The sequence below is a fragment of the Colossoma macropomum genome, unplaced genomic scaffold (genome assembly GCF_904425465.1).
Source record: "Colossoma macropomum unplaced genomic scaffold, Colossoma_macropomum, whole genome shotgun sequence".
Taxonomy (NCBI): Eukaryota; Metazoa; Chordata; class Actinopteri; order Characiformes; family Serrasalmidae; genus Colossoma; species Colossoma macropomum.
Genome location: NW_023496043.1, coordinates 1,112,796 through 1,132,565, shown reverse-complemented (window position 1 = coordinate 1,132,565; position 19,770 = coordinate 1,112,796). Strand labels below are relative to the sequence as shown.

Below are 19,770 nucleotides of genomic sequence, written 5' to 3'. Positions count from 1 at the left end.
GAGAGAGAGGGAGAGAGAGGTTTACGCTTCCACACGTCACTCGTACTGGAGCTGCCTACAAACCTGGAGGCGCCGCCTCATTAAAGAGAGGGGAAAAAAATAAATTAAATTAAATTAACTTAGAAACACACCTTTACCCTCCCTTTCTCTGTTAGAGTAAACCGAGACAGACGTGTGGAGAAGACTAAGGACGGCAAATAAGGGCAGGAGAAGAAACGCCTATTTTTTTTGGACACACCTATTTCGCACCTTGTTTTCTGTTAGAAGATGAATCACACGCTGTTGTTGTTGTTTGTTGTTGTGGCTGCCATCACATCCACGTGGGTGGCAAAAAAGCTCCTGTCTCTCTCCCTCCTGGAGGTTTTAAAGGAGTGGTTCACCAGAAAATCAGATCTACTCAAATTTCCCCCCAACCCACAAGTAGTAGATTCGCCTAACAGTTATATACACAGTTAGAAGTAGAGGTTCTGTGCAGGTACGTTTTTCGTTCATCAAGGAACCAACAATGTAAATGTGCCCTCAAAGGCACAACCGTGGTTTTAAGGTCCAACTGTGCACCTTAAATTAGTTTCCCTCAGTGGAAAAGTACATATTTGTACCTTTTCATAACCTAATGTTTTAAAATAGAACAATAAAATAAAAGCCTGGAGACGAGACGGGGTGTGTGGAGTCAGTACAACGTAAAAAAATATAATTTAAATGGATTATGGTACAATTATGTTCCCTGACTAACAGTACTGAGATGTACCCTTGAGGGTACCACCCCAGTGCTTAGAGGGGTACTGCCCCAGTGACAGCTTCATACCTTTTTTCCAAAAAAGTATGTTTGCTTCTTGAGGTGTACATTTGCTTTTTTTGGTGAAAGAATGTAGGACAAGGTAGCAGTATTGTAGATATTAATTAAAATTAATTATTAATTAAAAAAAGCAGCTTACAAAGAAGTGAGCAAGTCAAATACCCTCTAATACAGCCCATCCGAAAAGATATCACAGCCTCAGAATAGGTTTTAGTAAGGGTACAATTACTGTCCACTTTATTGGAAACAACTACCTTGAACATTACTTGTGCTCAATGCCATAAATGTGCTTTAAGGCACTGGCTGCTTTATTGTAAACACCTAGCTTATAGGTCCACTAGCTGTACAATTACAGACTCCATCTGTTACACAATTTGTCAGCCACCCTCTAAACAACTTATCTATCGACCACTGGACCGCTGTTAACCAGATATTATTCGCTGGCATGGTTATATGTGGTGCTGGTACAAGTAGATCAGGCACAGCGGTGTCACTGACATTCAGACAAGAGCGGCTCTGTTGTCAAAAACTGCCTATTGATAAAGGGCTAGAGGATGGCTGGGCAGATGGACTACAGTGTCTAACTCTATACCAGCAAGGTGGAGCTACAGTTTGGTCAGTGAGTTTGTTACGTAGAGTTGCGGATACATGCAGATGTTTCTGTTTTAGTTAAATTTAAAATCAAATTAGAAACTTTCCTGACCTTCCCCCTGCATCTCCTGATGTTTGTTGTGTTCACGTTGCCCTCTTTAACTTTCCAAATTTGCTTTACTAAAGATCACGTTCCCGAATCAACATTAAACGAGTTACAGAGACAATATAGTAATACAGTGCTCAGGGTTCAAGAAAGTATATAGTGTACAAGCTTAATGACAAGCAGCCCAGATTCAGTTAATAAATGCTGTCTTGCTCAAATTACAGCAAAACAGAACAATTCAGACAGGTGTCCAATCTTATCCACGAAGAGCCAATGTGACTGTAGGTTTTTATTCCAACAAAGCCAGAGCACACCTGATCAGTTGCTGATGAACCAAGCGGAACTAGCTGTTCTCCTGCTTATTTGGAATGAGCACCTGCAGCCACACCGGCCCACCTTGATTTAACATAGTTTACTGTACACAACCCACCCTCATCATTCAGTCTGGGTCACTCATTTACTAACCAGTCCATCCAAGCAGTCATTAAAGGAAGAGTTCAGTAGGAAAAAGCTAATACTAGGAATTAATTTATTAGTTAATAACCAGCAATCAGCATATGATATGTACTTATAAAGACTAAACATATTACAATTATCAGCTAACATCATAAAATCCAATAGTGCTGTCTGATTTGAGGGTCCACACCCTACATTTTCTTGCATATTTTCCCTTTGGAGGTCCACTTGTCACGTTTTTGTGGTTTTATCAATGGTAAGGGCCCTTAAACCCCCTTAGAAAAGATGTAAAACCGCTCACTAAACTTGTCAAATCCCATCAGGATACACAGACCTGTTTTGTTACAGTTATTATTCAAGTGATGTTACCATGTTATTAATTTGATCCATTAAAACTATGTTCAGGTTACCTGTTGCCACAACACCGCGACTCTGTATACAGTCAACAGTGAGGTTTAACATACTGACCAAGCCAAGAGAATGAAGGAGGACAAAAAAGTTGTAAAATGTCATGTTTATTCTTTCAGTGGGGACAACATAATAGACATTTACATGTGATTTGAGACACTGGCCATTCCTTCTAAATACAGGTATTGCTGTGGTTGCCAATAGCAGTCCTGACATATTTAAAAGGAAGACACCAAGATTTTTTAAACCTAATCTCTATCGGCTGCATCCATAAGCATGTAGTCAATTACTGCAGACAATAATCTTGACACATTTGTCTGTACTTTGGGGAAAAAAGTGAAAATGCATTGAGCTGAAGTGCACTTAAAACAGAAGCCAATTGGCAGTTGTTGAATTCTGACAGTAAACATTTTTGTAGAGCACTTTAGTCAAAAGCTTTTGTAGACGAAACTGAAAGTCGGTACAATTCAGTTTGGAGTCGTTTCAGAGAGGAAGGAACTAACATTACCAACATAGTGTGGGCAGAGTTTACACCATGGGTACAATGGTTGGTTTACCATGGATACCAAAAAGCCTTAGAAGCGACATTCTCTCATGTCTATCTTATCCCAATGTTGTGTTGACATGTTACCATTGGTAAAAAAGTTATTCCGTGCCCCGTAGTTTAACATAGCCATGAAAACGTTGCCATGGTGACAGTGTCGCCAGCAAAATAGATGATTATCAGAGTAGACTACCAAGCAACATCCGGTATATTCTACCGCCGCACACGACAGCAAAATTTGGGAAAACTCGACGGAATATTCCGCAATTATCCATTATTCCGCAATGGAATATTCAGTTTGCTGTCGACTGCCTGCTGCCAACATGTTAATGCAGTCCTGTATTGTTAGAGTGTAATAGCTGTAGTTTCGAAGTCCTGCTACCCACATAAGCATTTAACAGCTGCCCATTGGATTCTATTACAAGTGAGTTCTCATCGGGTTCTCTAATTTTTCTAAGCACAGGAAACTGTCATGGTACAGCACAAATGTATGTATAAAGATTAAGTTGAAAAATCCTCGTTTTCCTTTTAGCTTGCTTATTCTTTTAAGCTTGAGCTAAAAAAAAACTGTCCAATAGAAAAAGAAGAAAAAGTGACAGTCATTGGACATCTACAAAAGTTTGAAATCCTGCTTCTTCAAAGACCCCCAGGATGCTGAGACAGCACTCTACACAGACCTCAAGATAAACAGATCACCAAAACGGGGCTTGTAGTCAAACAGATTTGGACGTTAATGACTACAAGCACGTCGTAAGGAAAGCAGAAGGTCTGATACAGCTCATCAAACACAAGACCTATGGACAGGATGACTATTAAACTAACCAAAACTGAAGCCACTTAGAATACAAGAACTCAAACCAAACAGAAAAAGAAAACAAAAACTCTCTCCGTTATTCATCATTCATAAGAATAAAAACAATCACCCCTGCTCAATGGACACAGTGACGTCTGCTTCTTCAGTAACGCCCTGTTGGAGCAGATAGAGATTAATGTTAGAGCTGAATGGAGGCATGACAGTTAAAACAGAAGTCATTATCATCTCATTCTTGTGATTCACAAATGGCGTCCCAAACTACTCAACAATGTCCCCAATATATTTCACAGATGCTTACTTTACTTAAGATACCTGATATCGGATTAGTGCCCTCTGTAATCACTATGAACCTAATATGTAAGTTAAGCCTCTATAAAAGTGAGGAACTGAAGTGTGGACCTACATAAGGCCCATGGATAGAGGGAGTTATGATTCACAATGCATAAATTAATTCGATACAACGTGGTCCAATGCATTTCTTTAATGCATTATACAGAAACAATAATGAGTGTCTGAAAATGTGTTTTAATTCTTGTTTACTTCAGCACTCATCAATATAAAAGCGTTTGAGCCAGTGTGGAGTATTTGGCACAGTGGATTTCTGACTGATCCATTCAGACTGGTTTCTAAGCAGCACAGAAAGTCTAAATAAAAGCAAATCAAATCAAATGTGGTGTGATGTGTGAGGAAAAAAAAAACAGGAAATACCATCTAATAGCATTCAACTGTTTTCTTCTATTTATACTCACACAGAGGAGTGATGCGTGTGCTGAAGATTAGACATGAGTTATGACAAATACTGGGACCCACCTTGAACAAATTAAGTTGACTTACAAAGAAGTTTTCTTTTTTTGATGTTGTGTAAAAATGTTTTTAATTCTCTTTATAATCTGTTGTCAGAATGAGAATTTTAAAATTATTTATTTGACCATTTTTTACAAAATAGCGTTTGTAATTGACTCATCAGGATTCTTTTTATTGTGCCACAAAACATTGTTATTTTGGTTGACTTCCTTAGGGTTTACCAAGAAAACATTAATGCCAAGGGATTAAAAGTAAAACAAAGTAGTACAAACTTTTTTCCATGACAAAAATCAGTAATGAGAAACAGACATGTGGGTAAATAACAACTATGAAAAGGAAAAAAAAAATTAAAATATAAAAATGAATAATTTAAATTTTTTTTGTATCATATAGAGCACCAATTGATCTATCAATGGACCTAATTTTATGGACTTGCCAGACTATTCCAGCCACATACTAACCAGGAGCCAACATGCTAGCCCCAAGCTAACATGGTACCCATGGCGTGACTTGATACGTGGTATTGTTAAACCCCTAACCTCTACCATGAAAAAGGAAAGGGGGGGGGGCACCACATTCACATTTTTAGACAATGTGTCTGTTCATAAAGTTCCACCACTAATGAGCAGTTAACTTACGTGGGGAGTATGACCGCGACCGAGAGCGCGATCTGTATCCTCCGCGATTGTAGTAGGGTGACGGAGACCTGCGCCTACACATACAAGAGAAGCTTATGGGTCAAAGATCGACACAGGACTGAGAGATTTTAATAAACAAATTAAGGAAAAACAGTTGAGTTCATCTCTGATGAAAAACACACATGAAAACCGAAGACCTTTTTTGGTGACAACCTGAAAACTTTGAGAGCATGTTGGTTGACCACATTAGTGCTTTAAGACTGCTTTGTACTTGAGTCTAATTTTACAGGTAGCCTGCCCACCCATGGTTACTGTTCTTATAATGAGTAAGCCAAATGGCTGTTAGCAACCTTTATACATCAGTTTTGTTTTTTCATAGCATAAGCTTTATACACTCTATACGCTTTTCTGCTAGTTTTGAGCTGCAAACGGCTCAACCTTTAACATATAGTTACACCATCTGCAAAAAATACCATGTACCATGTAAAAACCAATGCTCTCGTATGCAGTCATATGCAAAAGTTTGGGTGCCCCAGGCAAAATACATAGTTGATTATTTTATTTTATTTTTTTTTAAGTGAAAATAAGTTACACATCCTCTACAGAGAACAAACTTCTGCACATTTTAATGCACAGCTGCTGTTTGTTTGCTGAATTTATTTAATTTGTTTGTAAAAAATAAAGCATAAAACACGGCTTTTGCAAAAGTTATGGCACATTTTATATTTATTTTTTTTCCAAAAAGTTAAACTCAGCAAATAAACAGAAATTGTGTACTAAATTTAAATTTGCTGAAAAATGCCATTTTAAGTGTGTTCCTTGTTGACCTTGGTGTTAACTTATTTTCACTTTTATTCAATTAACAACAGAGTTCATTTGGCTGGGGGAGTACAAACTTTTGCATACAACTGTGTTCTGTTTGTTCATACATACATGAGACAAAAGAGCACAAATACCTAAATAATACAAGAGAAGTGTAACTACTAGTAAATACCCAACACAAAGCGAGCACAACAGATAAAATAAAAGCCTCTCCACTCACTGACCTGTACGATCTGTAGTATTCTCGGTCATCATAGCGGTCATAGCCGCGATCATATCCTCGATCGTAGCCACGATCGTAATAATCCCTGGAGCGGCTGGTGGAGATGCTGGGTCTTCCTCCCCCACTGCTGGCACGCAGAGAGCGAGAGTGAGAGCAAGAGCGATAGACAGATAGACAGATAGAGAGAGAGCGAGAGAGAGAGAGCGAGAGAGAGAAAGGGGGAGATCATATTAGGGCTGGGCAATATAATTTATCACAGTAACTGTCATATCAGTGTGCTTTTCCAAGCATATTGTTGATATCATCAGTACTAAAAACACCTCCCAACTGTATGTCTGATTGTAAAGAGAGCACAATTAGTCCTGTTTAATTGGATTCAGTACAACTCAATATGTGATATGATAAATTCAAATATATGTATTCATAGTTTTTGATGGTATGTTTTACATACGGCACTACTTCTTCTGTTCCAACCTATTAGACATCAGAAAAAATAAATATTGGCATATCATGTCGTGAAAACCTCTTGAAGTATCGTAATTACATTCTTACCATATGACCCACCTTTAGTTCAACTCAATGTGAACATAAAAATTTGCAGAGAAACTCACTAGTTTAAAACAAATTTAATTTAAGCCTCTGTGTTTCTCAAAAGATGCGTTCGATCCACACTTCTGCCCATAGAGTCTATGACATTATTTAAAAAATTAATGAGGCATGCAGTTTGAATGACGCTAAAATTTTAAAATGCTAAAATTCAGAGGCTTTGAATACTCGTTGGTTTTTGAAGAAGTACTCAATCTCTACACCACCCTTTAAAAATATTTGCATAACTAATCTTACTTTGAGAATACTGATTTGTTTAATTTGTATAACCTGTTTTTTAAATCAAAATATTCCAGTCTTCAATCTGTAAAAAAGTTATACATTTATACATCCCTTTTTACGATGGATGTACCAAAGACGATATAAGACGGATGTGCTGTAACGTTATCTCAGATAAAGAAACACATGAGTCTGACTGAACTGCTTACCTGGAGAGCAGCCATGATACAGAAGTTTTTTAAGCTGTGAACATTTAAGACTCTTTTTTTAATGGTGCGTTTTCATTGTCAGTTTAGCTGGTTTACTGAATGGACAGCCAAGTTCATATTGCAACTTCACTGCTAACTTAGAGGCTAACTGAAGATTGACAGCGAGCAAAATATCCTTGATTGGTGAACATAAATCCCATTCAGGATTGACTACTAAGTAAGTCATTTTAATGTTTTTCACTGAATTTGGTTAGATTTACAACCGTTTGTGTGTTAAATTAATCAGCCTGCCATCTCCGCCTCTCAGCTACGACTCACTGTGGCAGAACAAGTGACTGAGCCTAACATCACGTCTACTGTTAAGTAAATGCCATTTTCTCCCGACAAGCCCTTTAACTTAACTTAAAACTTAAATAATCCACGAGAGTGTTCTAGAAATCTGGTGGGCTCTAAAGCTTCTGGATACAACTAAGGAAACGAATAACAAATACTAATTGAATTAAAATTCAAAATTTGATCCAATTCCTATACACCACTGCCGATACCGATACAGGTTTCGATACAAGAGCTCGTTTTACTTTGATATTATCATTATTATTGTTGGCATTGGGTTTAAGGTGTTTAATCTTCCCATCACTAAGCATATCTATATTGAACGCTGCAGCTGAACTGCTGGTGGGTGACCCCCCGCACTTTTTCACCTGACGCACGTGCATATGTTTCTAAGTTCACCCATCACAAGAGTCGCTGCCTAGCAGTGTCCTCCTGTCTGTTAGCTAGCATAAACTCCTGGTACTCCTTCACGTGAAACCTCTGCAGGTGTTTGATTAAATTGGTTGTATGGTCCGACCCAGCCATACTTCCACCCCTCGGCACGCTGGCTTTACACACACAACAAGTAGCTGTCTTGCTTTTTGGCGTTTCCAGACTAAAATATCTCCAAACTAACAACATTTCAGTCAAATCAACAGCTGATGTTATTTGCTAAATCAGTTACAGACTGAAGTTGCCACGGGTTCATGGTAAGATGTGGAATAGAATCTGGACTGGTGATGTGGCTGTTATGTTATGTTACATTACGGCAGGTTCATGGTCCAGCACAAGCTGCGGACTGGAAAATGGATCAGTAAGTGGATCGGTCCTGTCCGTCAGATATCCGATGAGTGAAGTGACGTCAAAATCGGACCCAATACCAATATAGGATCAGATTGGTCCCATTTCTAATTAAAACTAAACTGCTTGACTACATCAGTGGTATGGGGAAAAATATGTAAATTATATTTTCCTGCAAACTTGTTTTTAATTGTGGAGTTTCTCCCTGACCAGCGGTAAAATGTAGCGTGTGGAGCAAACTCACTAGGTTGGTCTTCCCATGTAGATACCAGGCGTGGGAGTGTGTGGTCTCTGAGTAATAGAAAAGTCCACTCTGATCCGCCGTCCATCCAGCTCCATGCCATTAGCTCGCTCTTTTGCCTGAACACAGAAAAGTTCACTTTAGAAAAATAAAATTTACTGCAAATAATCACAGCAAGAGAGAGGACTGGGCTGGTGTAATAAAGGTTAATGGCTGTGCATGAGAGAGGAATCTCATCAGAGCTGAAATGGACTAATGAGCTGCACACTGTTAAGAGTAATGAATTTGAGCAGAGCCACTGTCCGTGTATGGAGAAGAGGGAAAAAAGAGAAAATCTATCTAAAGGTTTTAAACTCTGACCTCACAACAATTTAACTGGCTTATGATTTTTCAAAAATCCTAGAAATGCATCATGAAATCTCAAGATTCAACATGAATCGCTTAGATTACCTTGGTAGGATTTCCGATAAAAATCATTTTTAAAATTATTTAAAAAATTGATTTTTTTTTGTCTGTTTGATTAGACAAAAAACAATGCATCAAATCAGATTTGGCAGAATACACCAACTTTAAGCACCATGACGACTAAAGTTCTTATTGATGTAAAGTTTTTAATAACTTTTTCCTATTTTCAGAGCCACACCTTACACTTTTTTTACATGCAAAATTCTTAATTTTGGCCACAAAGTCACTGGCCTGGTGGCTTGAGTTGAAATGTTTCAAAATGTTTATATTTCTCCACCCCATTACCGAACATTATTCTAATGAACATTACAATTTCATCCCACAATACAGCCAAGTGATCAAATTTGGATTGATGCATTTTTTCCCTAGAATAACACAAAGTAGTGACCTGTTCACTGGAACACACTCACCTCCTTGGAGTCCTCCCTGTTCTCAAAGTAAACGAATGCGAAGCCTCGTGATCGGCGCGACTGCTGGTCGTAGACGATGGTGACGCTAGACAGGGGGCCGTATTTGGAGAAGACCTCTCTCAAATCCCTCTCTGTGGTGTACAGGCTTAGGCCAAACACTCCCAGGCAGCAGTTGGGGTCAGGATTTGCCTACAGCCAAAGAGAAAAGAAGTTACTACTGGTGCATTTTAAATTAGTACTAAGTCAATGACTGAACATGCTGATCACATCAATAAATTAACAGCTAGTGGGAGCCAGTTAGCATGATAAAACCTAGCTGCACGCTCTGGGTGATAACTGCTATTTTACAAACAGAACTTGAACATTCTTCCCTATCCAAACCCTAAATTTTCCCAAAAAGAAAGAAAAGAAAGCGTTTCAGTTGCAAACTCCATGTAACTATCGGCCGTAGAAGTCAAAGTTTACCTGAAATAAAAATGAACTTTTTTTTATCTTCTAATTCATTAATCATTAAATGTCATGACCTTTGCCCACCTCTAAAACGTCTTCGGAGTTTTGATTAAATCACCATGCGCAAGCAGGTGGGGAAAATATTAAGTATGTTTCATCTCAACCCAAAACCACATCCATCTAAAACACTCAGCCAGCTCAGAGTGCTTCCCTAAAACCATGTGTCACTCAGAAATACATTATGGTACGAAACGAAAAAGCATTATGATTTTTCCATTCACATTAAAACCCCTGTCAATATGGCTTTAAATGTTTAATTTTTCGTTTTAATAGTAAAGATATGCCGTGGACAAAGCAATTACCAATACTATAATAAAACGGGGGGAAAAAAACCCAAAAAAACAGCCAAACAAATAAGTAAAAAAATAAAAACAAAAAAGTAAAAACTTCCACAGTAACTACAGATAATAGATAAGAAATCATGAAAACGGGCAGACAGGGGCTTTAACTTCAAGAAGAAACTGCTGTATCATTATCAACAATGATTATTTTATCATTTGTAGCGTTATTATTATCATAGTTATATAGCAAACCCATTACTGGTCAGTGTTGTCTGAAGAGACACTGTGCTATAAATTTGGGATTATATCACCCACAACCACCTCAGATCAGCAGAAGGCAGGCACTTCGTACTTATGTGCACACTTCTAACTAGCCCCTACTAGGTTGCATTAACTACAGGCCATGCTATCATTTCCTGATAAATTAAGTATTCTTTTTAAAATAAATGTCACCCTTAACAAAAGAACAGTGCCTTATTATTACTTAAGACTTCTGAAAATCAATAGTGCCTAGTGCACTACCAGTGGTAACATCTAATCTCACTTCCATCATTTAACAGAGCCTAACTATGACAAGATTTTAGTTACCCTTTAAACATGAAAGTCAAAAAGGAGATCCTAGATTTGTCTGCGTGGAGCTGCATCAGATGAAGAAAGCTTTCTTTCTTGTGGCTTTCTTGTGCTGCGAGCTTTTACCAAAACTGTGGGATGTGACTTTTTTTTCTCAATTTGTGAGAAAGGAAAGCCAAGGACAACAGTACTGCTTAGCACTGGAAAAAAAAAGTTTGACATTTACAAGCAGCTCCGAAATAGCCACTGGTTTTGATGCTCACTTTGGTCTAGCGGATGATCTTAGATTACAAAGGCCATCGTGAAGCCCACGAAAGTCTAAAAGGGCCACAGTACGAGACTGCAAATTGAACTGACGGCGCATGATCAAAATCTCAACCAATCATTTCTAGAAGCGTTCAGCTGATTGAGTAAGATGACAATAGCAGCAGCAGTAGTCAACAACAGAACAAAGAACTAATAAAATCCCAGAGAGGCTTTAGCAAATGGAAATAAACAGCACTGCATGGTCTGAGGAAAGACCAAATCAAACATCTATTTCATGTTGTTTCCCCTTTTAAGATGAGACTTTTAATTAACTGTACACTTGCCAATGTATTTGCTATCCAAGATGTATTTATGAGTGGAACACTATATCAGGGAGGATTTCTGAGCTAGCTGAGTGTTTTCTCTCAATGAGTGTGTTTACATGCACCCAACAATGCAAACATAAACGGATTTCTGCAGTTCTTATTATTCAAATGGTCACGTAAACACCCTACTGCAATTTCTTAGACAAGCATAAGGTCCAGAAATCTTATTTTTAAAAAATCCAAAAGGGTAACAAAGATAATAAAAATAATAAATTATATTAAACAATATGTACATAGAATGTTTGGCTCACTTTTACTGTTAAAACATTGAGCTATAATGGAGTCTTTAAAAGCCACTAGTCTACGGTAGAGTAAACTCCCCACTGTCGCTGCTGAGTGAGATTTACTCTTTCAGTAAAAATTACCATGCCGCTAAAGCGTCACGGTGCTTAACTGGATTACGAAAATTCTTAGCTGAATTATGAAAATTAGAAACCTCTTGCAGTCTGAAGTTTCTCCAGGAGAAAGGAGCACCATTAGCATGCAAGTCATAATGAATCTACACCAGAAGAAGCTCATGAATGCATGTTTGCAGTAACATCTATTAAAACGAGGGATGAAGTAGTTTTCAAAAGATGTTTGGTTAGTCAGTATTATTAAATTTGTGTTTTTTTTATTCATATTTTCACAAAAATTTGTAATGTTAGAGAAACTGTGTGTATCGCTTGGGGGAGGGGAACAATATAATAGATGACTGCAATTTTTTTAACAGGAAATTATCATGCTAATTATTTTAGGTTTGCCAAGGAGCTCATTTTTAGTTCTCAATTCTTTTTTATTTTATTATTTAGGATATTCAAGACCTGGCAGTTAACCGTAAACTATATTTTATACATTTACTGTGTGCTTCAGATTACTCTGAACAATATGAAATAATATTTACTATGGTTACGTTTACTGTGTAAGGTTTCCTTTGGTGCAATTTTATGAGAAGAAAATGGAACAAAACAGCACAATCAAAAGAGCTATATCGGATCTGTAAGTCATCATTATATACTATATATTATATATATAGTATAACGTATACCATATAATACTATTACCACAGAGTACCAGAGTAGCAGCACCTATTACAATTATTTATGAAAAGTAATTAACTTTATTAAAGGGGAATTCCATTGATTTTCAAAATTTCTGCCTAATCAAATAGTTAAGATGTGAACAGACTCAGAGCGATTTGACATAAAATATTCTATGATAGAGAATCTTAGATTCAGAATTGTTCACAGTGGAGATGACAGGAACCAGACATCTGAAAAGTTTTATGGGGGGAGGGGAAAAGGGGAGGGGAGACGCGTAACACCTGAAACATTGAGATAAGCTTTTGAGCTTAAATATATTTTACATACATTCATTTTAACTAATTTTTTCAGATTTACCAGTATTTAACTTTTATCATTCTATATACATATAAAAGCTCATAAGACAACTAGGTTCAGTGGTGGTTTATGGACAGTAAATAAAATGGCTATACTTGAGCTGTAAACATTGCGACCCCTCGTTCTTATCAACCGAAGAAATCTACGGCAGTACATTTCTTTACAATGTACCATTTTAAATCAAACCACTTTGATGTTGTTCACATCTCAACCTCTGAATTATGCAAAAAAAATTGCTAAATGGGTGAAACTCTCCATCAATGCTAACTTAAATATATTTATTTGAAAAATATCACGGTACAGACATCTATCACCATTACCCAGCCCTAGAGTGAAGCGTTAAAGCTGTTAAAAGGTGATGAGTGAGAAGAGGTTCATACCCGGTTGCCCACGTGGCGTCTACGGTTGGACATCGGCGAGTGGCTGTGGCTGCGGCGGCGGCGGTACTCACGGCTGTATGAACGACTGCGTGAGTGGCGGCGGCGAGAGTGAGAGCGCGAACGAGAACGCGAATATGAACGAGAGTAGTGCCGCCGAGAGCTCCGCCGGGAACGAGACCTGCAGGAAGACAAATAAATAAATAAATAATAAAAGCTCTATCTGCATCACAAAATCTATACAAAATACATCCAAGGAACAAAACAAAATATAAAATTCATGTTTCAAAATAGCTGCTACTGTTTTTACTTCTTTAAATAGAGAACAGTTTGGCATAGTATCAAAATCCACATACGCAAGCCTATATGAGGACAATTCAGTGCTTCGCAGGTGCCGAAAAAACATTTTTAATTACAGCACTAACCTAATCTTTTGTCATGGTTTACAATATAATTTTGCCTAGAGTTAAAAATCCCACCATAAAGCACTGAGACCTTTACCAAACTAAAATACAGCGTGGAGCATGCCACTAGTACCTATACTGTACCAACATAAAAATGGTATATACTGCCCAGTATAATTTAACCATCATTGACATGCCACACCAGTCACTATATACCAGCACCTAATGAGGAAACTTACGTTACTGATAGCCTCTTTCACCAAAAAAAAACCCTATGAAAATAATGCTACTTTATGCTAGCAGAAATATATGATTTTGCATTGTATGTTAGCACCAAGCTAATGGTGGTGGAGTGTTTTTTTTTTTTAACCTTTTACACAGAATTCAATATGACACAGCTCAAATCTACACATGGACTTCGGTAACTTTTTTGGTACATTCCAGTTTTACACTGATTCACTTAATATTTAAAGCCTAACTCACACCATATCACCCGATTAAAGCGTGAGAGCTCAGCTGGAGCTTGTGAGCTGTTCTCTACAAAATCTTTGGTGAAACCCAACTTGGTTTAACGTTACGTTAATGTGCATGTTTAATAATGTGGTGTTACTGAATACCAGCACGTTAGGATTTAATGCTAATCGGTGGCATATAAGCTTTCATTACTTGTTAGCTAAATTAAGCTCCAGTACAAAACTCCAGACACCAAACGTGTCCAAAACAACCGACTACATCTCCCATCAAGCTTTTTAAGGGTACTTGCCTGGACTTGGACCTGGACCTGGACCGGGATTTGGACCTGGAACGATGAGAGCCATCTTTAGATCCTGCAGGGGACTGACGTGGAGATCCGCTGTTCGATTTTGCAGAGGCCTTCGGACTCTGGCTCCTGGATCGGGACTCCTGCACAGATCTGAGCAGATTAGCACCACAACAGAGAGAACTTTCCATGCATCAAGTCATGGCTCCAGGCCTGTTAACTGGATAAGCATGTTGACAAACAGAATTGACTGCCATGACTCCAGGCTTCATGTTGGCTAAGCATGTTGAAATATAAAATGCATTGTTGTTGAGAACAGGTCTACAAATTGCCTAAGCATGCTGACACAGAAGAAGCTGGACTGATTCTATTACAGTCGACCATGGAAGATTACAAAAGGAACATTTTATCTATGTCTGGCATCAGAATACTTTGTCATTATTGTAGAAATAGTAGCATGCAAAGTGTATGAAAGAGAGAGGTTTGTATTCAGACAGAACAGACTAATGCAAATTACTTAGCCCTGTTTCATCTTATCCACCCGAACACTTCTGAGATTAACTTCACAACTTCAACCAACATTCTGTTCTTCTTTCTTCCGTTTCTTATTTCTGACTTCTTTGCATCTTGAACATTCATTGCTCCCAATGTCACAACACTCTACACGAGGGGAACTTCTTAGAACTTCTCGCCACACCGAATAAGCATGCACTCTCAAAATTCAGCCTCAATAAAAAAAAGAAAAAACTTGACATTTGACTTCGTCCACATTTTCATTCTTCGCACCTTAACCTTAATAAGAAAAACAGAAAAGGGGTAAGGACGTTGTATTAATGTTGGTAAAATAGAGTTTTAAAAAGTCCAGTAGAGAAATGGTTTAAGTCAATCTACAATGGTCTACAACTACTATCACAAAACTGACAGTTCATAATGACTGAAATAATGCATTACGTCAAAGAAATCATTCGCAAAAAAATCTCAAATTTCCACAGCTCTGCCCTTTACTCCAAATGTAATCAACCAGCTAAAACCCGTTTGGTGCCTAAGGTTTGCTTATTTAGTTTTGTACTGGAGCTATGAGGCTAACTCAGCTAACAAGTAATGGAGGTCAACGGCATTCAGACAATCGGTGCACTTAATTTAGACAGTGATGAATGAATCTGAACACGTTTAACTAATGATTTCTTGTACACCAAATGCATGCCAAAGCAGTCACTGTCCGTGGCACTGCAACCATCAAGCTGGTGGATTTTTCAAACGTTAAGAGGATTAATTTTTAATTAAAGGTTATTTTCTATAAATTATAGCCCAGGCCTTTTTCTATTTGAGCAAAAACAAGAGCATAAACACTTTTCGTCTAGCTTGAGGTTAAAAAGCTGCAAGTACTGCCAGTTAGCTGTATTTTATCAAGCACACATGGGTGTTTGGTTGTTTCTGGTTGGTCTAACTCATCTACAACATCACAAGCTGTGTGTTACTAAGGTTATATCCCTAATATATAACATTAAGACAACACTGTTGATCATATAGACTATGATTAAACAACACTGTATAAGATTTGGAGACGTCTTTTGTGTAAATGTGTAACTGCACACAAAACACACATAGATTTTGTAATGTGTGTTGCATATCGGTTCCCTTCCCCAGGCAGATTAATCTGACTACAGACACAAAACATGCCTTGGCTGACCGACTACATTTGAGGAGAGGGGGCAAAACTGTGTAAATTTTTCTTTTTCAGCAAATTATTCCTTAAAGTTCATATTCTTGGTTAATCGTTAACATCAACACATATCAGAAATGACAGAAATGTCTAGGTATTTGCAGTAAATGTTGCCCAGAAAATCAATCTGTGGATAAAATCTGTAGAGATGGCACATTTACAATCCTAAACTACAGTGTAGTGAAGTAGATGGTCGATAATAAAGTGAAAATAAAAATAAATAATTAACTGTTGTATGTTGGCAAGTCGCCTGCATGTAGCCACATTATACAGCTTTTCTAGGTAGAGGAAAACAACTTCAAACCTGTGTATAGCCAAGTTATATTCATTATCTTGGTGTGAACCCATCAGCGTTAATGTCAATATGTGAAATGTTACAATTTCCTTTGGTTCATATGTTTTCAGAGCTTCTCTAAGCACAAATTAATCAAGCCTACTGGCTAAACAGCATGTTTTTTATTACTTAATGTAGTAAATTAAATCCAGTCTTACAATAAAAGAAGAGAAAATACAAATTTGACTAAGAAAAAAAACTGAAAATCAGATGTAATCTAAAAGATTAAGATGAGCGTTGTTAGACGTTCTTTTAGGGCAAAACACTTTACACTAATCAGACTTTCACCTCACTGTACTAAATGTAGTCAATGAACATACACAGATTAACTTTACGACTAAACGTAGAGATTTACATGCAATATCCTGTGGCAGAACTCAAAAGGGAATTCTTCCAATTTGTAAATATGTCTGCAAAATTAAAAAAGTTAAGATGTAAATAAAGTCATTCAGAGTTTGACGTGAAATGCTTAATTCTAGAGAAACTGAGTCAGAATTGTTCACAGTGGTGGTGATAGGAACCAGACATCTGACCCCCTCACTGAAAACTGCTGCAAATACACTGCCTAACAAGTTGTTTTACGATGATTTTGAGATAAGCTTTCAAAAAATAAGGTTTAAAACAGATTTTTAACTACTGATTCATGGGAGAGAGGTGCACGCAGGGCGTTGCAATTCAAAATAATTCCCATAAATTTTTTAGTACTAGAATTATTGTTTGGCACTATTGTATGGTGCTACAAGGCAAAGTAACCCCCAAAGAAAACAATTATTTTTCAGATTTACTACTGTTTTACCACTCTCAGCATTACATACAAAAGCCCAAAAGACACGTATAGGTTCACTGTGATTTGGGATGGTAAACAAAACGTCTACATTCGTGTTTTAGTCACCGTGACCTCTGGTTCCTATCAGCACCACTGCAAAGAAATCAGAGTCTGTAAGTTTCAATGAACCATTTCGCATCAAATCACTGACATTGGCGACTGTTTTACAGCAGCTGAAGCAAATTTCTTCGCTTTCAGCCTCACCGAGAGCAGCTTATCTTAGCTTAGAGAGGATTAGAAAGGCTATTTATCGAGGCGAGGCCGAAGTTCGCGTCCTAGCCGCCAGCTTCTTGTTCGAATTCTCCCGTTCCACCTTAAAACACTGCACGATTTAAGGTGGAACGGGGAAATTGCGAACAGGAAACCGACTTCAGGCGCGTTAGCTAAATATCGAGCGGTTACAGCGAAGATGGACTGGGTTGAGGACCACCGACCACCCTACAATAACACATTTTCATACAGTAGAAAGGCGCAAATTAAACGTTTCGTTAAATTAAGAACAAAACAAAAATCCCGTCGTAACGTCCGCCAGCATGGCTAGCATAGCACAGCTAAACTATGCTAAGCTAATCGACTCGCTATCCGGATTTCTGAACAAATATCAGCTCTAAATAATCGGATTTTAACAGATAACTGTCCTTAAAACTTAAAATAAGACCATGTTTGAGAAAATAAAGTTCATGAAACGGGGTGTTTCGCTAAAGTAGGTCAGCTAAGTTAACTTGGATCGAAACAAGTTAGCACGCTTGCTAGCCAGGTTAGCTTAGCTTCGGCCTACACAAAGACTTCCAGCATTAAAACCCTGGGTTTGCGTCCGATTAACTAAGCTAGATTATACAAAAAATGATAATAGAAAGATTCATCTCACGCACCCGCTCCACAAATTCCTTCTCGTTGTCACTCATGACGAGCTAATCTGCTGTAATCTGGAAACTAGAACAGCTAGAAAAAAGCGGAACGAACTGCTCTGCGTTTCTCAGCACAGCCGCCACTTCGAGCTGGGTTTTTGTGGTGTAACTTACGGCGAAGATGGAAGAAGCTCCTCGGAGGAGCCAGGAGACCCCGCGCGTTCACTGCTGCTGCCATCTACCGCTGTGGCGAAGCTAGTCATGGGGAGTCGATTCCAAAAGAATCGATTCTTCGACTTCAACACGTCTGGGAGTGAGGATCGAGACTCCTGTCCAAGGAGTCGAAACGCATGGAGTCGACTCATTGACTCTGTCGACTCTGTAATTGGATTAAAATAAACACAGTATCAGAAACAAACAACAACATAAAATAGAAAACCAAAAACAAACAATACCTTTTTTCACAGATGGCTGTGTACAAGAGGATGAAGAAGAGATTTGCTTCTTTTTGCCAGCTTCATATTCAATATTTAAAAAAAAATGAAAAAGAAATTGATTATGTGAAATAAACGGAATTTTCGTCATATCGTTATAATCTGTAGCTACTCAAAACTAGGTAAACTACGTTTAGGATGGTTTAATTACTGCTATGCCCCGTTATCATCCTGGTTTAAAGTACTAAGGATTCTAGCGGCAGGAGTCGAGAGCCGGAGTCGACTCGTGTATCACTGGGCGAAGTGCTGAGTCTAATTTAGGCCACAGCGCTCCCATAAATGACCACCAGAGGGCGGCTTCATCATTTAGCAAGAGCAGCGCTGTTGTCAGCTAATACGGTAGAGGTGGGGAATCCCACTCACGTTTCCAGTTTGCCGTTTCCATAGGTTTCTGAAGTATTAGGGGTTTTTCTATTACAGAAATGTTCGAGTCGACTTCTGTTTCGATTCCAAGTGACAGAGATCGATAAAGTCGATTCCACACAATTCCAAAAACCAAGACTGGTAGAGCACATCTGGCCAAAACAAAGAACGCTATGTTAACTACAGTTGACCTTAGCAAAGACATCTGGAGAGTTCAAGAGGATTTCCACGATTAAAAAAAAATGCGTGCATAAATCGATAATTGAGGTGCAAATAAAGCCATTCAGAGTGATTTGATGCGAAATGGTTCATTGTTTAAAAACTTACAGATTTAGATTTATTTACAGTGGTGCTGATAGGAACCAGGGGTCACAATGACTACAACACAAATATAGCCATTTTATTTACTATTCAACTGACCACAATTGAACCTACACACGTCTTCCAAGTGTTTATATGTAATGCTGAGGGTAGTAAAAATGTGGTAAATCTGAAAAGAAAAATGTTTTCTTTGTGGACCACTTTGCCTTGTAACACCCCACACGTCGTAACCCTCCACCATTAATGAAAAAAGTACACTGTAGTTCAAACGTTTATCTCAAAACTATCATATGACAGCATCTCAGGCAAAAAAAATATATTTTCATGTCACAGCTTTCTGTGAGGGTGCTTTCAGAGGCCTTTTCAAATGTCTGGTTCCTGTCACCACCACTGTAAACAATCATGACTAGGTTTCTCTGGAACAGAGTATTTCACACCAAGCCACTCTGAATGACTTTGTTTGCGGCTGAACAATTGACTTAT

The 19,770-nt window shown here is 38.1% G+C and overlaps 1 protein-coding gene across 6 annotated transcripts; it reads right to left on the bottom strand.

The window, feature by feature from the left end:
• Positions 1-2,447: 2,447 nt before the first annotated feature.
• On the bottom strand, positions 2,448-18,302 carry LOC118804349 (transformer-2 protein homolog beta-like). 6 transcript variants are annotated; one of them, XM_036564843.1, is made up of 8 exons: positions 18,134-18,302; positions 14,382-14,521; positions 13,218-13,395; positions 9,466-9,654; positions 8,594-8,709; positions 6,204-6,326; positions 5,158-5,231; positions 2,448-3,868 (listed from the first exon to the last, which is right to left on the bottom strand). In XM_036564843.1, exons 1-8 carry the CDS (start codon positions 18,164-18,166, stop codon positions 3,858-3,860), a joined length of 864 nt encoding a protein of 287 aa, XP_036420736.1. In that variant the 5' UTR covers positions 18,167-18,302; the 3' UTR covers positions 2,448-3,857. The 6 variants fall into 6 exon arrangements, with proteins under 6 accessions (XP_036420736.1, XP_036420735.1, XP_036420733.1 ...); XM_036564842.1 differs by having other exon boundaries at positions 6,204-6,329; positions 18,134-18,299; XM_036564840.1 differs by having other exon boundaries at positions 6,204-6,329; positions 14,382-15,170; positions 18,134-18,297.
• Between the last annotated feature and the right edge of the window lie 1,468 nt (positions 18,303-19,770).